The sequence below is a fragment of the Bufo bufo genome, chromosome 2 (assembly GCF_905171765.1).
Source record: "Bufo bufo chromosome 2, aBufBuf1.1, whole genome shotgun sequence".
Taxonomy (NCBI): Eukaryota; Metazoa; Chordata; class Amphibia; order Anura; family Bufonidae; genus Bufo; species Bufo bufo.
This window is the reverse complement of record NC_053390.1, coordinates 770,481,338-770,498,753: the sequence shown is the minus strand read 5'-3', so window position 1 is coordinate 770,498,753 and position 17,416 is coordinate 770,481,338. Positions and strand designations below refer to the sequence as shown.

General features: G+C 48.9%; 1 protein-coding gene across 2 annotated transcripts in view; it reads right to left on the bottom strand.

The window, feature by feature from the left end:
• BOD1L1 (biorientation of chromosomes in cell division 1 like 1) overlaps positions 1–16,505 on the bottom strand; it is a 52,797-nt gene extending 36,292 nt beyond the window's left edge. For both annotated transcript variants that reach the window (XM_040419094.1, XM_040419095.1), the window contains exons 1-4: positions 16,302–16,505; positions 7,148–7,272; positions 5,108–5,298; positions 1,311–1,922 (exon numbers count right to left, since the gene is read on the bottom strand). In XM_040419094.1, the coding sequence (XP_040275028.1) occupies positions 1,311–1,922; positions 5,108–5,298; positions 7,148–7,272; positions 16,302–16,418 (1,045 nt within the window). In that variant the 5' untranslated portion in view covers positions 16,419–16,505. The remainder of the gene's footprint in view (positions 1–1,310; positions 1,923–5,107; positions 5,299–7,147; positions 7,273–16,301) is intronic.
• Between the last annotated feature and the right edge of the window lie 911 nt (positions 16,506–17,416).

Sequence of the window (17,416 nt, the reverse complement as noted above, 5' to 3'; positions counted from 1 at the left end):
CCTTCTGATCAGCAGGGGTCCCAGGTGTCAGACCCCCACCGATCAGATACTGATGACCTATCCTGAGGAAAAATCCTGGAAAACTCTTGACATGTCTGTTTCAGTAACATTTCTTCTAAGGGCTATTGCTGTTCTTCCATTCTTGCTAGAAGTTTATGGCTAAAGGTACAGATGGGTGTTACCAGTTGGGGGGGGGGTGTCCCTGCACAGTCTGTCTCTGTCCAATCGATGCTGTCAGTAGCACGCTGTGCCAGGACATGCCCACCACTGGTAATGCCCATGTGTACCTTTATCCATAGACTTCTAACAGGAATAAGAGAAGAACGGCAAAACAGATTCATAAACAATTCTCCAAGGGGGATACATGTAGTTAAGAGAGGTGACAGGTCTACGGCATACAAATACACTTTACACAATTGTATGCTTCAATCGGATGAATCTAGGGTGGAGGAACCTGAGGAGATGAACAGATCCCTGACTTTAGCCCCATCTCATACCTCTGGGAATGCAGACTGATCTAACATTAGTGCCCGACCCCACAAATGCTCTTTGGGCTGAGCTGAAAATCTTCTAGACATCCACCCATAAAGAATGGAAGCTGTTCTAACTGCAAAAAGGGGGCCTAATAGGTGTCTGGGGATGGGGTGTGAAACCAGGGATTTATTTGGAGCCGGGATGGAATTCCCCCCCCTAATAAATGGTAACTGACAATGCCTCATAGCTCATGGATCCAGACAGTAGGATTATAGGTTGGACTTGATGGACCTGTGTATCGATGTAACTGTCTCACATGATTTTGGAATGGGATATCTAGCAGCTCACGTATGTCTGATGGTCAGGGGTCCATATAGTAAATGAAGAATAACCCTTTTCAAACGCACTTGCAAAAGGAAGAACATGGAAAATGATTCCCAGTGCTGTAGAAGTCTCAGCGCCAAAATCTGACTTAATGCCACAAAATTTGCAAAAAATGTGATAAATTCCCTCCATGGCATCTTTTCTCAATCAATCCATGTTTTCTCCTGCAGATTTTAAATATATATATTTTTATTTTTTTTATTTTTACAGCTAGATAGTTTAGCAGACTACACTATTCTGTCAAAAAGCAGCGGAAACGAGACAAAACCTGCAGCCAGTGTGAACATCGCTTAATCCTACACTGGCAATAGCCTGTAAGGCAATTCACTAAAGTGGCGCAAACATCAGTAGATTTCAGTTGACAGTCCATAAATAACCGCCTGAAACCCAGAAGAAGGGCCTGCTACACCCTGAATGGAATATAAAACTGCGAGGTGCGAACAAGACCCTACCTTCCTTCACAGAGTCCGCAGCTCTTTGCTTGCTGCTACTCTTTTCGGCATTGCTGTATTTAGCAGGTTCGGTGTCCCCTTCCTTCTCCTTCCCGGACTTCTCTTCCTTCTGTCTCGTGGTGCCATCGCTCCGCTTCACGTGTTCGTTCCTCTTTTCTGTCCTAATTTCTTTATTCTCCTCCTTCCGGTCCGATTTCTCAGTGACCTCAATTTTCTTCTCCACTCCTTCAACAGATTTCACTCTCTGCTCGTCAGTGTCGTTTGGAGTGTCTTTGCTCGGCGTGGAGCTAATTGCTTCATTGACTGAATTTTTTATGTCCTCGGCTGGAGGCGAGAGGTCATTCATCTCTTCTGCCTTGATAAGCGGCTCCACACTACTTTCACTTGGGCCTTCAGGAGCGGGCTTGTCGTTCTCCAGAGCCTCTTCTGTGGAAACCTCAAAGGTCTGCTGTGGAGGGGCTTTTCTCGACATTTTGTCAGGGTTTTTAGGATTACAATTCTCCGACATGGCCCAGGCAGCCGTGGCTTCTTGATTCAAGGAACTTATAGTTTCCAAAATGGACATTGCGTCGTTAGCGACACTGGTGCTGGGTCCAACCATAGATGCAGAACCTTAGGAAGAGATGGAAAAACAAAACAGTTCATCTAGGACAGTCATAAATGGCTAATAAATCCTTTAATCCATAAATTCTGATAATTCCGCTATTGCCTCTGGTACAGAAAAGTAAGATATTCTGAGATTTAATGACACGGGAACCAGACAACTGGGCAGAGAAAAGCAGTCACAGTGGTCACACAATTCTTGATGGTCTCTGCATCCATGTGAACTTCATATACTTCTCTAGGACACTTAGAGGCATCTGATATCATCTTAGATCATCTGATAATCCAGCGGCCACCATCAAGTTGTGCTAGTCTCATATCAGAGTGGGGGGATTTGTACAAGCGGCTCCCACTCTGGTGGACTCAAACCACCCTGATGACCACCATTGTAAGGAGTTCACACTACCATCAGAGGCTCCATTCTGCATTTCTGTCAGAAGCAACAGGAGGAAAAGTGCAGCATGTAGCACAATTCTTCCTGTCAAAACAACAGACACCATTATAAGTCAATGGGGTCAACTGGAGTCTGTCACATACAACTGGGGTCACACAGCGATCTTGGCCACGACACCTACTGCACGACCAAAGATCACTGTGCAACAGTGCCGCCAATTGTAGTTCTTGTAATTCTGTGGTCGGGGCAAAGTGCAAGTCGAGCTGCAAACCCATTCATTTCAATAGCTGCACTGCCACAAAGCGATCTTTGGTAGCACTACCGCTGTCGTGACCAGAATCGCCATGTAGACACAAACCACAGAACTGGCACTGTTGTCATGGTTCCTGTTATAATGGCAGTGTGAACAGAGCCTTCGTCATCATCGCTGCAGGGAAAATGCCTGGTTGCTGCATTTTATAGAGCAAACCGCTTTAAAGAGGTTGTCGGAGATAATAAAAAATCTCAGACAACCTCTACAATACTTTAAAATAAAAAAACAAAAACAATCATATACAATCATCGCTCATTCCAGCACCGTTCTCCGCCGCACGGTATTGTCGAAGCTGTTTGCTTGCAAACGGGAGCAGTGACAAGCTGGGAGGTGGCATAGGACCGCTGCAGCCAGTCACTGTCCAAGGCAGTCTAGGACTGAGGATCAGGTGCTGCACCCCTGCATGTCCCAGTAGTCGGCATCTCAACACTGCAGCCAATGACCCCTCAGCTGTAGACCGTGATTGGCTGCAGCGTTCTTGTGTCATACCATAACCAAACAGCGGCAGCAATACCACAGGAGTGCCACAGAGAACGGCACTGGAATAAGGGGAAGTATATAATTATTATTATTATAAGCGATTGTAGAGCTTGTCCAAGATTTTTGATTGTGCCATCAGCTCTCCTTCACCCCTGTGCCATCAGCTCTCCTTCACCCCTGTGCCATCAGCTCTCCTTCACCCCTGTGCCATCAGCTCTCCTTCACCCCTGTGCCATCAGCTCTCCTTCACCCCTGTGCCATCAGCTCTCCTTCACCCCTGTGCCATCAGCTCTCCTTCACCCCTGTGCCATCAGCTCTCCTTCACCCCTGTGCCATCAGCTCTCCTTCACCCCTTGTGCCATCAGCTCTCCTTCACCCCTTGTGCCATCAGCTCTCCTTCACCCCTTGTGCCATCAGCTCTAACCCCCTTGTGCCATCATCTCTAACCCCCTTGTGCCATCATCTCTAACCCCCTTGTGCCATCATCTCTAACCCCCTTGTGCCATCATCTCTAACCCCATTGTGCCATCATCTCTAACCCCATTGTGCCATCAGCTCTGACCCCATTGTGCCATCAGCTCTAACCCCCTTGTGCCATCATCTCTAACCCCCTTGTGCCATCATCTCTAACCCCATTGTGCCATCAGCTCTAACCCCATTGTGCCATCAGCTCTAACCCCATTGTGCCATCAGCTCTAACCCCATTGTGCCATCAGCTCTAACCCCATTGTGCCATCAGCTCTAACCCCATTGTGCCATCAGCTCTAACCCCCTTGTGCCATCATCTCTAACCCCCTTGTGCCATCATCTCTAACCCCATTGTGCCATCAGCTCTAACCCCATTGTGCCATCAGCTCTAACCCCATTGTGCCATCAGCTCTAACCCCATTGTGCCATCAGCTCTAACCCCATTGTGCCATCAGCTCTAACCCCATTGTGCCATCAGCTCTAACCCCCATTGTGCCATCAGCTCTAACCCCCATTGTGCCATCAGCTCTAACCCCCATTGTGCCATCAGCTCTAACCCCCATTGTGCCATCAGCTCTAACCCCCATTGTGCCATCAGCTCTAACCCCCATTGTGCCATCAGCTCTAACCCCCATTGTGCCATCAGCTCTAACCCCCATTGTGCCATCAGCTCTAACCCCCATTGTGCCATCAGCTCTAACCCCCATTGTGCCATCAGCTCTGCTGCCATGCTCCTCCTGACACCCGGATTGCACAGTGTCATTGGTTACTATGACGCTGTGCACTCCAGGCGCCCGGCCTTAGTCGCGCCCCCACCCCCTCGGTTTCACTAACTTACCTTTCCAGCAGGGGCGCTGCGGACACTCCATCGTTCCGCGCTGCTCTGCGCCTGACGTCACACAGTGCGTCAGGTCACGGCGTGCGTACGTCAGGAGGTCAGAGCAGCGCGGGGCCATGGACGTGCTGTGAAGTGTCCGGAGGCCGCCTGCTGGAAAGATGAGTATTCCAAGCGCAGCGGGAGACCACGGAGCAGGAGTAATAGCAAGCGCTTCACTCCCGCTCCGTGGTCACATGACACAAACGAATCTTCGATGCAAAAAAATTTGCATCGAGGATTTTTTTGTGTCGAATCACTCGATTTAATCGAGTAATCATTTCAGCCCTAATCCCAGACCACTCCTTCAAAAGGTCTGGACAGGACAATGATTTCGACCATAAAGCCACTTTCAGACAAAAGAAGGGCTTTACAGACAACTCGCTCAGACCTCTTGTAGTTCAGCAGATGGCGCTGATGTTCCATAAGAGTCTGCAAACTGCATCCGTAATATGAATGCAGGCTTGCACCCATATAATACCCATCTAAAAGTGACCCAAGGATGCACTGAGTGGCGATTTCATGGAACTTTAGCTCAACTTACAGTTCTTACTTCTCTCCAACAGTCTAAGCTGTGAGCGCCTGCAAAGCTACCATCAGGATTTGGTGCAATGTGCAGCCACATCACATTCAGCCACAACCTGAAAACAGTAAAACCTAAGTACCAGTGATGGCGAGAGACGACTCCGTTTTCTCTTCCACTTGTTCGTGATTCACATTTGCATCTTCTTTGTTGTTTAGCGTGGCCAAAAAATCTTGTACAACTTTTTCCACTTGAGGTCTGAAGGTGTGATTTATCTTTGGGTCCACAACTTGGGATATAATGCGGTCAATGCCAGACTCAAGCATTCCCGACCTACAGTAGCGTAGGAAAAAAATAATAATAATAATTTCAATCTAAATCATGTGGCTAGCCAACCTGAGCGAGATTAATCTCCTGATTTGACTGGTGGAGGTCAGTCTACGGAGACCTAGAATGAAGGGGATGCAGTGCGGAGCAGAGAGCCGTGCCTCTTCTGCTGCGGTTGGCTTCATTAGGAAGGAGCTACTAACGTCACATTCTCACATCTCCCCAATGAAGTTGAGAGGAGCAGACATGAACTAAAAGGGGTACGGTGGTCTACACTGCCACAGCCCTTCTAGCTATAGAGATGGGGGGGGGGGGGGGGGGGGGACGACGACTCCTGGTTGACTGCTACAGCCATCACTCAGGACTGAGGGGAGGGGGTTATGAATACGCTCAATGCACAGAATGGAGGGCACTTCAGCATGAGGGACCGCCCAGAGGGCACTTGTGGGAGATGCGGTCGCCATGTATGGTTTAACTATTTTCCCTATCACCCGTCTAATGCTGATGGCACTTGGCAGTATAGAGGTTTCTATGATGACACATATAAGCATGTTAGTTAATGGACTTGCAATGTGTAACACTATTGAGTGTTAAAGGGGTATTCTGACGATATACATTTATGGCATATGTGAAAGATGCATCCTAAATGCCTGACAGGCGGGGGTCCCAACTATTGGGAGAAGAAGGGTCCTGGGACTAGTGTAGAGCAATGCAAAGTGGTTGGCAGCTGTGAAAAGGGACCTGGCATGAGTGCTGTACTAAAGTCTATAAAGTTTACGGAAACGGTCAAGCACACATCCCGGGCCCCGCTAGCTACCAGATATTTATCATATATCCCAGATAAGCCATGAATGTCAGAATATCTCTGATTAAATGGTTGAATATTAGACATAACACAGGACCTGCTTTCCAGCACACTTAAAGGGGTTTTCCGGGTTCAGGGCTGAACATGGGTATAGGCTGTCCTTTATGTGTAGAGTACATATTAGAGGAGCATTTTGTTGCTCCGACGCTCTCCCTTGCCTCGCGGCATTGCAAGGCTCTGTATTGTGCCGGTGGTGTACCGGGCTTCTCCTCATTAAGCAGAGACTTAAGCCTAGCAGTGAGCCCAGGGACGTCTCCGATGGGTGGTCCCTAAGCGCTGTCGGAGGTGGATACTATGCTACTTTGCCTCCAAAACAATCTTCAGCTCTAGAGACCACCCATCTGGGGTGGTGACGTCAACAGGCTCACTGCTAGGTGGAAGTCTCCGTTTAGCATAGTGAGGAGATGCCCGGCACAGAGCCAAGGGGGAACTGCTCCGATGCTTAAGTCAGGGGGGCTGCCTGGGTGAAAATGGAGGCATGTCCGGGTTTAGCTCTGAACCCGGACAACCCCTTTAAAGCGGTTGCCCCACCTGGGACATCTATAGCACATTGATAAGATATGCTGTAAAGGTCTGATAGGAGTTGATCCCAGATGTGGGACCTGCTACCATCTTCAGAATGGGGCCCGAAGAGAACAGTGAGCACGCTGTGTATGCACGGCTGCCATCCATTCACAGCTATGGGATTTCCAAAAATAGCTGAGCATTGGCTTGGTTATTCGCCGGAAGATCCACATTGGTGGCCGGAGGGGTGGCTGCAATTGTGCGGCTTGCTCTCCATTCATTTCGGGTCCCCGTTCTGGGAGATAGAGATGGGTCCCGGAGGAGGGATCCACAACCCTCAGAAATTCACGGCATATCCAATCACTTTGTCATAAATGTCCCAGATGGAACTACCCTATTAATTAAATCTGCATAGGGTCTTCAGGGCGGTTCCTTAATGTCATACTGTAGATGAAATAGATCATCGGCGCTCAGCTGCGTACTCACTTGAGCACCTGCTGCCTGATGTTATTCCTCAGCTGGTTCTTGTTCAGATGAGGACTCCACGTGTGGTTTGCCAGGTGGTTGGACACGAAATTGTCAACCCGCTGTCTCAGATTTTGGTAGGCAGGCTGCAAAGAAAAAGAAGACTTGGTCAAAAGCTAGCCCCGTTACACAAACCTACATGCACCCAGCCACAGCACAGTTCTGCGTCACAGCACCCAAAAAATCCGTAGCTCCAAACTGTGCATCACTTTGCCTTCTATGTCACATAGGGGTTAATTCTCGATGAAAGGAAAAAATGTTTGGCTCATGACAAGTAAGGTGGAAATTCTTCACAGACGACCAATGCAGAGGCCCCACCGAGCACTTACTCAGCACTGAGGTTCGTTCTCTGGATCGTTGGGGGGTCAGATCCCAACCGATCATAATGTGATGGCTGAGAATAGCACATGGAGCAGAATTCCTGGATAACCACCATTCTTATACTGCTCGACAGGTGACAACATGACATTAGCAACTGAACAATGAAATATCGGTGTATAATTCGAAAAAAAAAAAAAATCTGCTCTAAGACAAGAGAAAGATGTAGCCCTATAATGCAGACATCTGCGAGTATCAATTTTGGGGGATAATGTGACTGGAAGTGGTGGTCCTAGTCGACTTGTGGGCAGGGAAAAGCACTGCTGCAAACCTTCATTCTAATGATCACTGGGGCCCAGGCAGCCCAACAATCAATACCTGCTGACATATCCTAGCACAGGGATCAGCTGCCGTGAAACTACAACTCCCAGCAGGCAAACATGCTCGCCTGTTCTTCTAACTCCCACAGAAGTGAATGAAGCATTCTGGGAGTTGTAGTTTCTGAACAGCTGGAGCACCGGAGGTTGCTGATCCCTGGCCTAAACAGTCGGCCTATAGACAAGCGAGGTCCGTTCCTCTGCACATCACTTCCGTTCAAAAGTTGGCTAGAAGTGCGGCTTAAAGGGAACCTGACAGGTGATGTCTGCTGCCCTACCTGAGGTCGGTCATATATACAGGTGAAACTCGAAAAATTAGAATATCGTGCAAAAGTCCATTTATTTCAGTAATGCAAATTAAAAAGGAATTGCATTCATGCAGCTTAAAATTTGACTTTTGTGAAAAGGTTCAATATTCTTGGCTCAAAGTGTCACACTCTAGTCAGCTAATTAATCCATACCCCCTGAGCAAATTGTGACTTTGGGGTTTCATAAGCTGTAAGCCATAATCATCCAAATTATAACAAAGAAAGGCTTGAAATATCTCGCTTTGCATGTAATGAGTCTCATCTGTTAGTTTCACCTTTTAAGTTGCATTACTGCAGTGCTTCTCAAATAGTGGGGCCAGGCTCCGTAAAGGGGGGCTCGTTCAGGGCCGGCCTTTGGGGTGTGCGGGCTGTGCGGCCGCACAGGGCGCCATAGCAACAGGGGCGCCGGGCGGCCGACAGCTCGCAGTGTAATATGCGGCAGGGAGATTAGCGCTTCCATTGTGGAAGCGCTCATCTCCCATCTGATCAGAGGCTGGCGCAGGCACTGGACGCGATGTACGGAGCGGGGTCGGGGGAAAGACTGGGAGGAAGAGCTGGGGGCCGGCAATAGCGGTGGGGCGGTGCGGTCACTGTACTATAGCCCCACCCCACCGCTCCCTCCGGTATACTAATAAAAAAATGTATTATTGAATTAAAAGTTATTAAACATGCCCCCCTCACTCCTAATAGTACCGTATATCCAAATTTCTTCTGTATAATGCCGGCAGGCGGGCCGGCGCGTCCCTCAGTGATGTCACGTGCCTGTGCCGCCTGCTTTATGAATGAAGCAGGCGGTGCAGACAAGTGACGTCACTGAGGGACGCGCCGGCCGCCCGCCGGCATTATACAGAAGAAATTCGGATATACGGTACTATTAGGAGTGAGGGGGGCATGTTTAATAACTTTAAACGGCGGCAGCGGGCACACGGAATCTGTGGATGGCACAGTTAAGGGGTGGGGGTCTGTGGATGGCACATATATAACAGTGCCAGCCACAGATCCCCCCCCATAAGTGTCCGTCATCCACAGATCCCCCCCATAAGTGTCCGTCATCCACAGATCCCCCCCATAAGTGTCCGTCATCCACAGATCCCCCCCATAAGTGTCCGTCATCCACAGATCCCCCCCATAAGTGTCCGTCATCCACAGATCCACCCCATAAGTGTCCGTCATCCACAGATCCCCCCCATAAGTGTCCGTCATCCACAGATCCCCCCCATAAGTGTCCGTCATCCACAGATCCCCCCCATAAGTGTCCGTCATCCACAGATCCCCCCCATAAGTGTCCGTCATCCACAGATCCCCCCCATAAGTGTCCGTCATCCACAGATCCCCCCCCATAAGTGTCCGTCATCCACAGATCCCCCCCATAAGTGTCCGTCATCCACAGATCCCCCCCATAAGTGTCCGTCATCCACAGATCCCCCCCATAAGTGTCCGTCATCCACAGATCCCCCCATAAGTGTGTGTCCGATCCACATTTCTTTCTTTTTTTATTCTCTTATACGTTAATAAGGATACAGTGTTATGCAGAGGTGTACTTCTAACAATTTTATAGACAAATGATACTATTTACAGTCGCGCGGGGGACGCAAAATGTTTTCTTCTTCCTAGGGGGGGCATGACAGAAAATAATTGAGAAGCACTGCATTACTGAAATAAATGGACTTTGCACCATATTCAGATTTTTCGAGTTTCACCTGTAGGCTTAGGTGGTTTGGAGCAGAGTGAATATGGACAGACAGTAGACGGGGCAATAATCAGGCCGATTATCGGGAATGAATGTTCTTGCGAACGCTCGTTCCGGACTAGCTGCCCAACTAAATGTGCCACGAACACCTGATGAATGAGCGAAACGTTCAGTTATCGGGTGATCCTGTCGTTCATGCCGGCACCACTGATCAGTTTTTGGACAGCAGATCGTGTGGTCTAAAAAGAGACCTGCTGCCCGAAAACAATGATTCTGTATGAGGACAAACGATCGCTATTCACCGCCACTTAACGAGCAGCTGACTGTCGGGAAGGAACGCTTCCTACCGGACAATCTGCTGCTCACCGGCACTTCTAAAGCCAGCTTAAGGCTACCTTCACACTAGCGGCACGGACCTCCGGCAGGCTGTTCCGTCGTGTGAACAGCCTGTCGGATCCGTCCTGCCGCTAGTGACCGTGTGCCCCCAGACTGCCGCTCTGTCCCCATTGACTATAATAGGGGCGGTGCGGAGTTCCGGCGGAGGCTCGGCGAGAGGCTGCCGGAATAAAACTATGTCCGACATTTATTCCGGCAGCCTCTCGCCGTGCCTCTGCCGAAACTCCGCTCTGCCCCCATTCATAGTCAATGGAGACGGAGCGGCAGTCCGGGGGCACACGGTCACTAGCGGCAGGACGGATACGACAGGCTGTTCACCCGCTAGTGTGAAAGTAGCCCAAGGCCCCTGATTATGGTGCTCACACAGTGACTGACCAACTTCTGTGTACACACTGAGGCCTTGTCCACAGTTTCGTGTCAGTGCCACGTCCGTTATATATATATATAAAAAAAAAAAAAAAAAAAAAAAAGTGTCCGTGTATCAGCTGTGAAGGATCCGTAATGGGACCCATTACGGATCCTTCACAGCTGATACACGGACACTTTTTTTTTTTTTTTTATAACGGACGTGGCACTGACACGAAACTGTGGACAAGGCCTCAGTGTGTACACAGAAGTTGGTCAGTCACTGTGTGAGCACCATAATCAGGGGCCTTGGGCTACTTTCACACTAGCGTTTTTTCCCCTCCGTGTGTCATCCTTAATTCATGGATGTTGCTCAGCTGAAAATTAATTTCAAGAGCATTTTCTGTCTTCCATGAAAAACAGGCGCACCACGGATGCCGTCCATGTTGTGTCCATGATTTTCACGGGTCATTAGACTTCAACGGGCACGCTTGGTCCACATCACAGATCAAAGTAATGCACGTCTCCATGATTTTTTTTACTGACCCACGGTCAGTTAAAAAAAATTACGAAATGTGAACAGACACATTTAAACCAATAGGTACGTGTGATGTCCGTGGAAAATGCAGACAGCACACGTCAGTGAAAAACGGAAATGTGAAGAAGGCCTGATAAAGGGATCGCTGTCTATCACCCTGTTTGGGCAAGGTAATCAGGGCTCTCCTAGGAGTCCTGTCAGGATTTATTCTGCTCTAAATCTTATAAACCTACATACATGACAGAGCTCAGCTTCTCTCCCTCCAGCAGGCAGCAGAAATGTCCTGACAAGTTCCCTTTACGGAGAGGGGAGTCATCCCCGGGCCTGATGCAGGCAGCCATAGTCTTTATCCATGTGCTGCGCACACAGAGCCATAGGTCTAAATGCAATGACCACGCGCGCCTCTGTTTCCCCTTGGTCCGTGTGGAGAAACTCAGGGCGTCCATTACTTTGGTCTGTGCCTCTTGAAACACGGACAGAGATCACTGGAAACTTCTGTCTATGTCAGAGGTGGAGCCCACTGCTGTATTAGGGCACAGAGGTGGGACGCACTCAATACACCCCTAGGACTGCTTCAGACAGACATAGTACTGCCTCCTCTATAGGGAGTGATAGGATAAGACACGACATAGTACTGCCTCATCACTCCCTATAGAGAGGACACGACATAGTACTGCCTCATCACTCCCTATAGAGAAGACACGACATAGTACTGCCTCATCACTCCCTATAGAGAGGACACAACATAGTACTGCCTCATCACTCCCTATAGAGAAGACACGACATAGTACTGCCTCATCACTCCCTATAGAGAGGACACGACATAGTACTGCCTCATCACTCCCTATAGAGAAGACACGACATAGTACTGCCTCATCACTCCCTATAGAGAGGACACGACATAGTACTGCCTCATCACTCCCTATAGAGAAGACACGACATAGTACTGCCTCATCACTCCCTATAGAGAGGACACGACATAGTACTGCCTCATCACTCCCTATAGAGAGGACACGACATAGTACTGCCTCATCACTCCCTATAGAGAGGACACGACATAGTACTGCCTCATCACTCCCTATAGAGAGGACACGACATAGTACTGCCTCATCACTCCCTATAGAGAGGACACGACATAGTACTGCCTCATCACTCCCTATAGAGAGGACACGACATAGTACTGCCTCATCACTCCCTATAGAGAAGACACGACATAGTACTGCCTCATCACTCCCTATAGAGAAGACACGACATAGTACTGCCTCATCACTCCCTATAGAGAAGACACGACATAGTACTGCCTCATCACTCCCTATAGAGAAGACACGACATAGTACTGCCTCATCACTCCCTATAGAGAGGACACGACATAGTACTGCCTCATCACTCCCTATAGAGAGGACACGACATAGTACTGCCTCATCACTCCCTATAGAGAAGACACGACATAGTACTGCCTCATCACTCCCTATAGAGAAGACACGACATAGTACTGCCTCATCACTCCCTATAGAGAAGACACGACATAGTACTGCCTCATCACTCCCTATAGAGAGGACACGACATAGTACTGCCTCATCACTCCCTATAGAGAGGACACGACATAGTACTGCCTCATCACTCCCTATAGAGAGGACACGACATAGTACTGCCTCATCACTCCCTATAGAGAGGACACGACATAGTACTGCCTCATCACTCCCTATAGAGAGGACACGACATAGTACTGCCTCATCACTCCCTATAGAGAGGACACGACATAGTACTGCCTCATCACTCCCTATAGAGAGGACACGACATAGTACTGCCTCATCACTCCCTATAGAGAGGACACGACATAGTACTGCCTCATCACTCCCTATAGAGAGGACACGACATAGTACTGCCTCATCACTCCCTATAGAGAGGACACGACATAGTACTGCCTCATCACTCCCTATAGAGAAGACACGACATAGTACTGCCTCATCACTCCCTATAGAGAGGACACGACATAGTACTGCCTCATCACTCCCTATAGAGAAGACACGACATAGTACTGCCTCATCACTCCCTATAGAGAGGACACGACATAGTACTGCCTCATCACTCCCTATAGAGAAGACACGACATAGTACTGCCTCATCACTCCCTATAGAGAGGACACGACATAGTACTGCCTCATCACTCCCTATAGAGAGGACACGACATAGTACTGCCTCATCACTCCCTATAGAGAGGACACGACATAGTACTGCCTCATCACTCCCTATAGAGAGGACACGACATAGTACTGCCTCATCACTCCCTATAGAGAAGACACGACATAGTACTGCCTCATCACTCCCTATAGAGAAGACACGACATAGTACTGCCTCATCACTCCCTATAGAGAAGACACGACATAGTACTGCCTCATCACTCCCTATAGAGAGGACACGACATAGTACTGCCTCATCACTCCCTATAGAGAGGACACGACATAGTACTGCCTCATCACTCCCTATAGAGAGGACACGACATAGTACTGCCTCATCACTCCCTATAGAGAGGACACGACATAGTACTGCCTCATCACTCCCTATAGAGAGGACACGACATAGTACTGCCTCATCACTCCCTATAGAGAGGACACGACATAGTACTGCCTCATCACTCCCTATAGAGAGGACACGACATAGTACTGCCTCATCACTCCCTATAGAGAGGACACGACATAGTACTGCCTCATCACTCCCTATAGAGAGGACACGACATAGTACTGCCTCATCACTCCCTATAGAGAGGACACGACATAGTACTGCCTCATCACTCCCTATAGAGAGGACACGACATAGTACTGCCTCATCACTCCCTATAGAGAGGACACGACATAGTACTGCCTCATCACTCCCTATAGAGAGGACACGACATAGTACTGCCTCATCACTCCCTATAGAGAGGACACGACATAGTACTGCCTCATCACTCCCTATAGAGAGGACACGACATAGTACTGCCTCATCACTCCCTATAGAGAGGACACAACATAGTACTGCCTCATCACTCCCTATAGAGAGGACACGACATAGTACTGCCTCATCACTCCCTATAGAGAGGACACAACATAGTACTGCCTCATCACTCCCTATAGAGAGGACACGACATAGTACTGCCTCATCACTCCCTATAGAGAAGACACGACATAGTACTGCCTCATCACTCCCTATAGAGAGGACACGACATAGTACTGCCTCATCACTCCCTATAGAGAGGACACGACATAGTACTGCCTCATCACTCCCTATAGAGAAGACACGACATAGTACTGCCTCATCACTCCCTATAGAGAAGACACGACATAGTACTGCCTCATCACTCCCTATAGAGAAGACACGACATAGTACTGCCTCATCACTCCCTATAGAGAAGACACGACATAGTACTGCCTCATCACTCCCTATAGAGAGGACACGACATAGTACTGCCTCATCACTCCCTATAGAGAGGACACGACATAGTACTGCCTCATCACTCCCTATAGAGAAGACACGACATAGTACTGCCTCATCACTCCCTATAGAGAAGACACGACATAGTACTGCCTCATCACTCCCTATAGAGAAGACACGACATAGTACTGCCTCATCACTCCCTATAGAGAGGACACGACATAGTACTGCCTCATCACTCCCTATAGAGAGGACACGACATAGTACTGCCTCATCACTCCCTATAGAGAGGACACGACATAGTACTGCCTCATCACTCCCTATAGAGAGGACACGACATAGTACTGCCTCATCACTCCCTATAGAGAAGACACGACATAGTACTGCCTCATCACTCCCTATAGAGAGGACACGACATAGTACTGCCTCATCACTCCCTATAGAGAAGACACGACATAGTACTGCCTCATCACTCCCTATAGAGAGGACACGACATAGTACTGCCTCATCACTCCCTATAGAGAGGACACGACATAGTACTGCCTCATCACTCCCTATAGAGAGGACACGACATAGTACTGCCTCATCACTCCCTATAGAGAGGACACAACATAGTACTGCCTCATCACTCCCTATAGAGAGGACACGACATAGTACTGCCTCATCACTCCCTATAGAGAAGACACGACATAGTACTGCCTCATCACTCCCTATAGAGAGGACACGACATAGTACTGCCTCATCACTCCCTATAGAGAGGACACGACATAGTACTGCCTCATCACTCCCTATAGAGAAGACACGACATAGTACTGCCTCATCACTCCCTATAGAGAGGACACGACATAGTACTGCCTCATCACTCCCTATAGAGAGGACACGACATAGTACTGCCTCATCACTCCCTATAGAGAAGACACGACATAGTACTGCCTCATCACTCCCTATAGAGAAGACACGACATAGTACTGCCTCATCCTATCACTCCCTATAGAGAAGACACAACATCGTACTGCCTCATCCTATCACTCCCTATAGAGAAGACAACATATTACTGCCTCATCACTCCCCATATAGAGAAGACACGACATAGTACTACCTCATCATCCTATTACTCCCTATAGATAAGACACGACATATTACTGCCTCATCCTATCACTCCCCATATAGAGAAGTCAGACATAGTACTGCCTCATCCTATCACTCCCCATATAGAGAAGTCAGACATAGTACTGCCTCATCCTATCACTCCCCAAATAGAGAAGTCAGACATAGTACTGCCTCATCCTATCACTCCCCAAATAGAGAAGTCAGACATAGTACTGCCTCATCCTATCACTCCCCAAATAGAGAAGTCAGACATAGTACTGCCTCATCCTATCACTCCCCATATAGAGAAGTCAGACATAGTACTGCCTCATCCTATTACTCCCTAAAGATAAGCGGCTAAAGAAGTGTCCAGAAGCCGCTGATCTCATCCACACAACAAGCCGGGCAGGCTCAGTGTCTGTGGAAATGGTTCACCCACCAGGTGCAGTTCTGGGTGATGCCAGGATACCCCCTACAGGTATAATGGTGGAGGGGGGCATATCCTAATGGATGACAGAGGGGGCTGATCACTGTCCTCATAAAAACTCCACCTGCTCCCTCCATATCCACACAATAAGACTGCTGCCCCCTCCTGGCACTAGGCAGGCAGCAGTCCTGCAGCCCATACCCCACATCCTCCTCACCTTCGTGTCCACATCAGCCAGGCAGTCTCTGCGGAACTGATCGAACAGACCCTGGCTCTTCAGGTGGTTGACGATCAGCGACACCAGCTTCGGATCCCCGGGCGGCAGGTTGGCCATGATGTCCACTGTTGTGACCCGGCGGCGGCAGCAGCGACCACCTCAGCACTCATCACCCAAAACAAACGCAACCGCTGCGCCCGACCCCTGACCCGGAAGCACTAGGGAGTTGTGGGGAAAATACAATTTCTGAAAGAAAGCGGGACCAGTGTGCGCGCTGACGATGAGTGTAAGGGAGGCAGCGACATCTAGTGGTGGAGTCGGCTCATGGTAAAGACGTAGGAGGTCTGATGGGTTTAGCGACCTCTAGTGGTCGAATAGGGTTATAGCGTACGCATGCGCAGTAATTTGAGAGTGATAAGCGTACAGGTGCGACCTCTAATGATAGATCTCAGTTATTGCATCCATACCAGTTATACTCACACACTTATGTCTTATAATCTTATGCTCCTGTATAATATAATATAGGCTGCTGTGCGCAGGATCAGTGCGAGATAATTACAGATCTGATTGATGTATCAATTTAAAGGGAGTATAACATTAGGATGGGCCAGGGTTCAGCAACCTTCGTAACTCCAGCTGTTGTGAAACTACAACTCCCAGCATGCACTCTTACTCGTCTGTTCTTTTAACTCCACTGGCATAGGCCAATGTTCGACTGATATAAGGGTCCAACCTCCAGGACCCCAACCCACAAAACTGATACGGCCCCCCCACCTAAGCCAATTTCTTACCCTAACCCCTTTGCCACAATGAAAGCGCTCATTCCCCATGGTCCTTCTGCTGCCCCCCCCCCCTGCCCCTACCTGGTGCTGCCTGAGGCGATCGCCTCACCTGGCCTCATTGCTGGTGCACCCCTGCCCAACCATCAGGACACCTGCTCCCCTTCAGAATCACAGACATTTTTGCCCCATAAAAAAAACAAAAAACTTTCCCCCCCTAATTTGGGCTGTCCCAGATTGAAAATGGGCAGGGCTAATGTAAACCCTGCCCATAGGCAAGTATTCCCAGGCGGGGCAGGATATTTCAAGGGGCGGGGCTTAGATGCCCCGATTTTA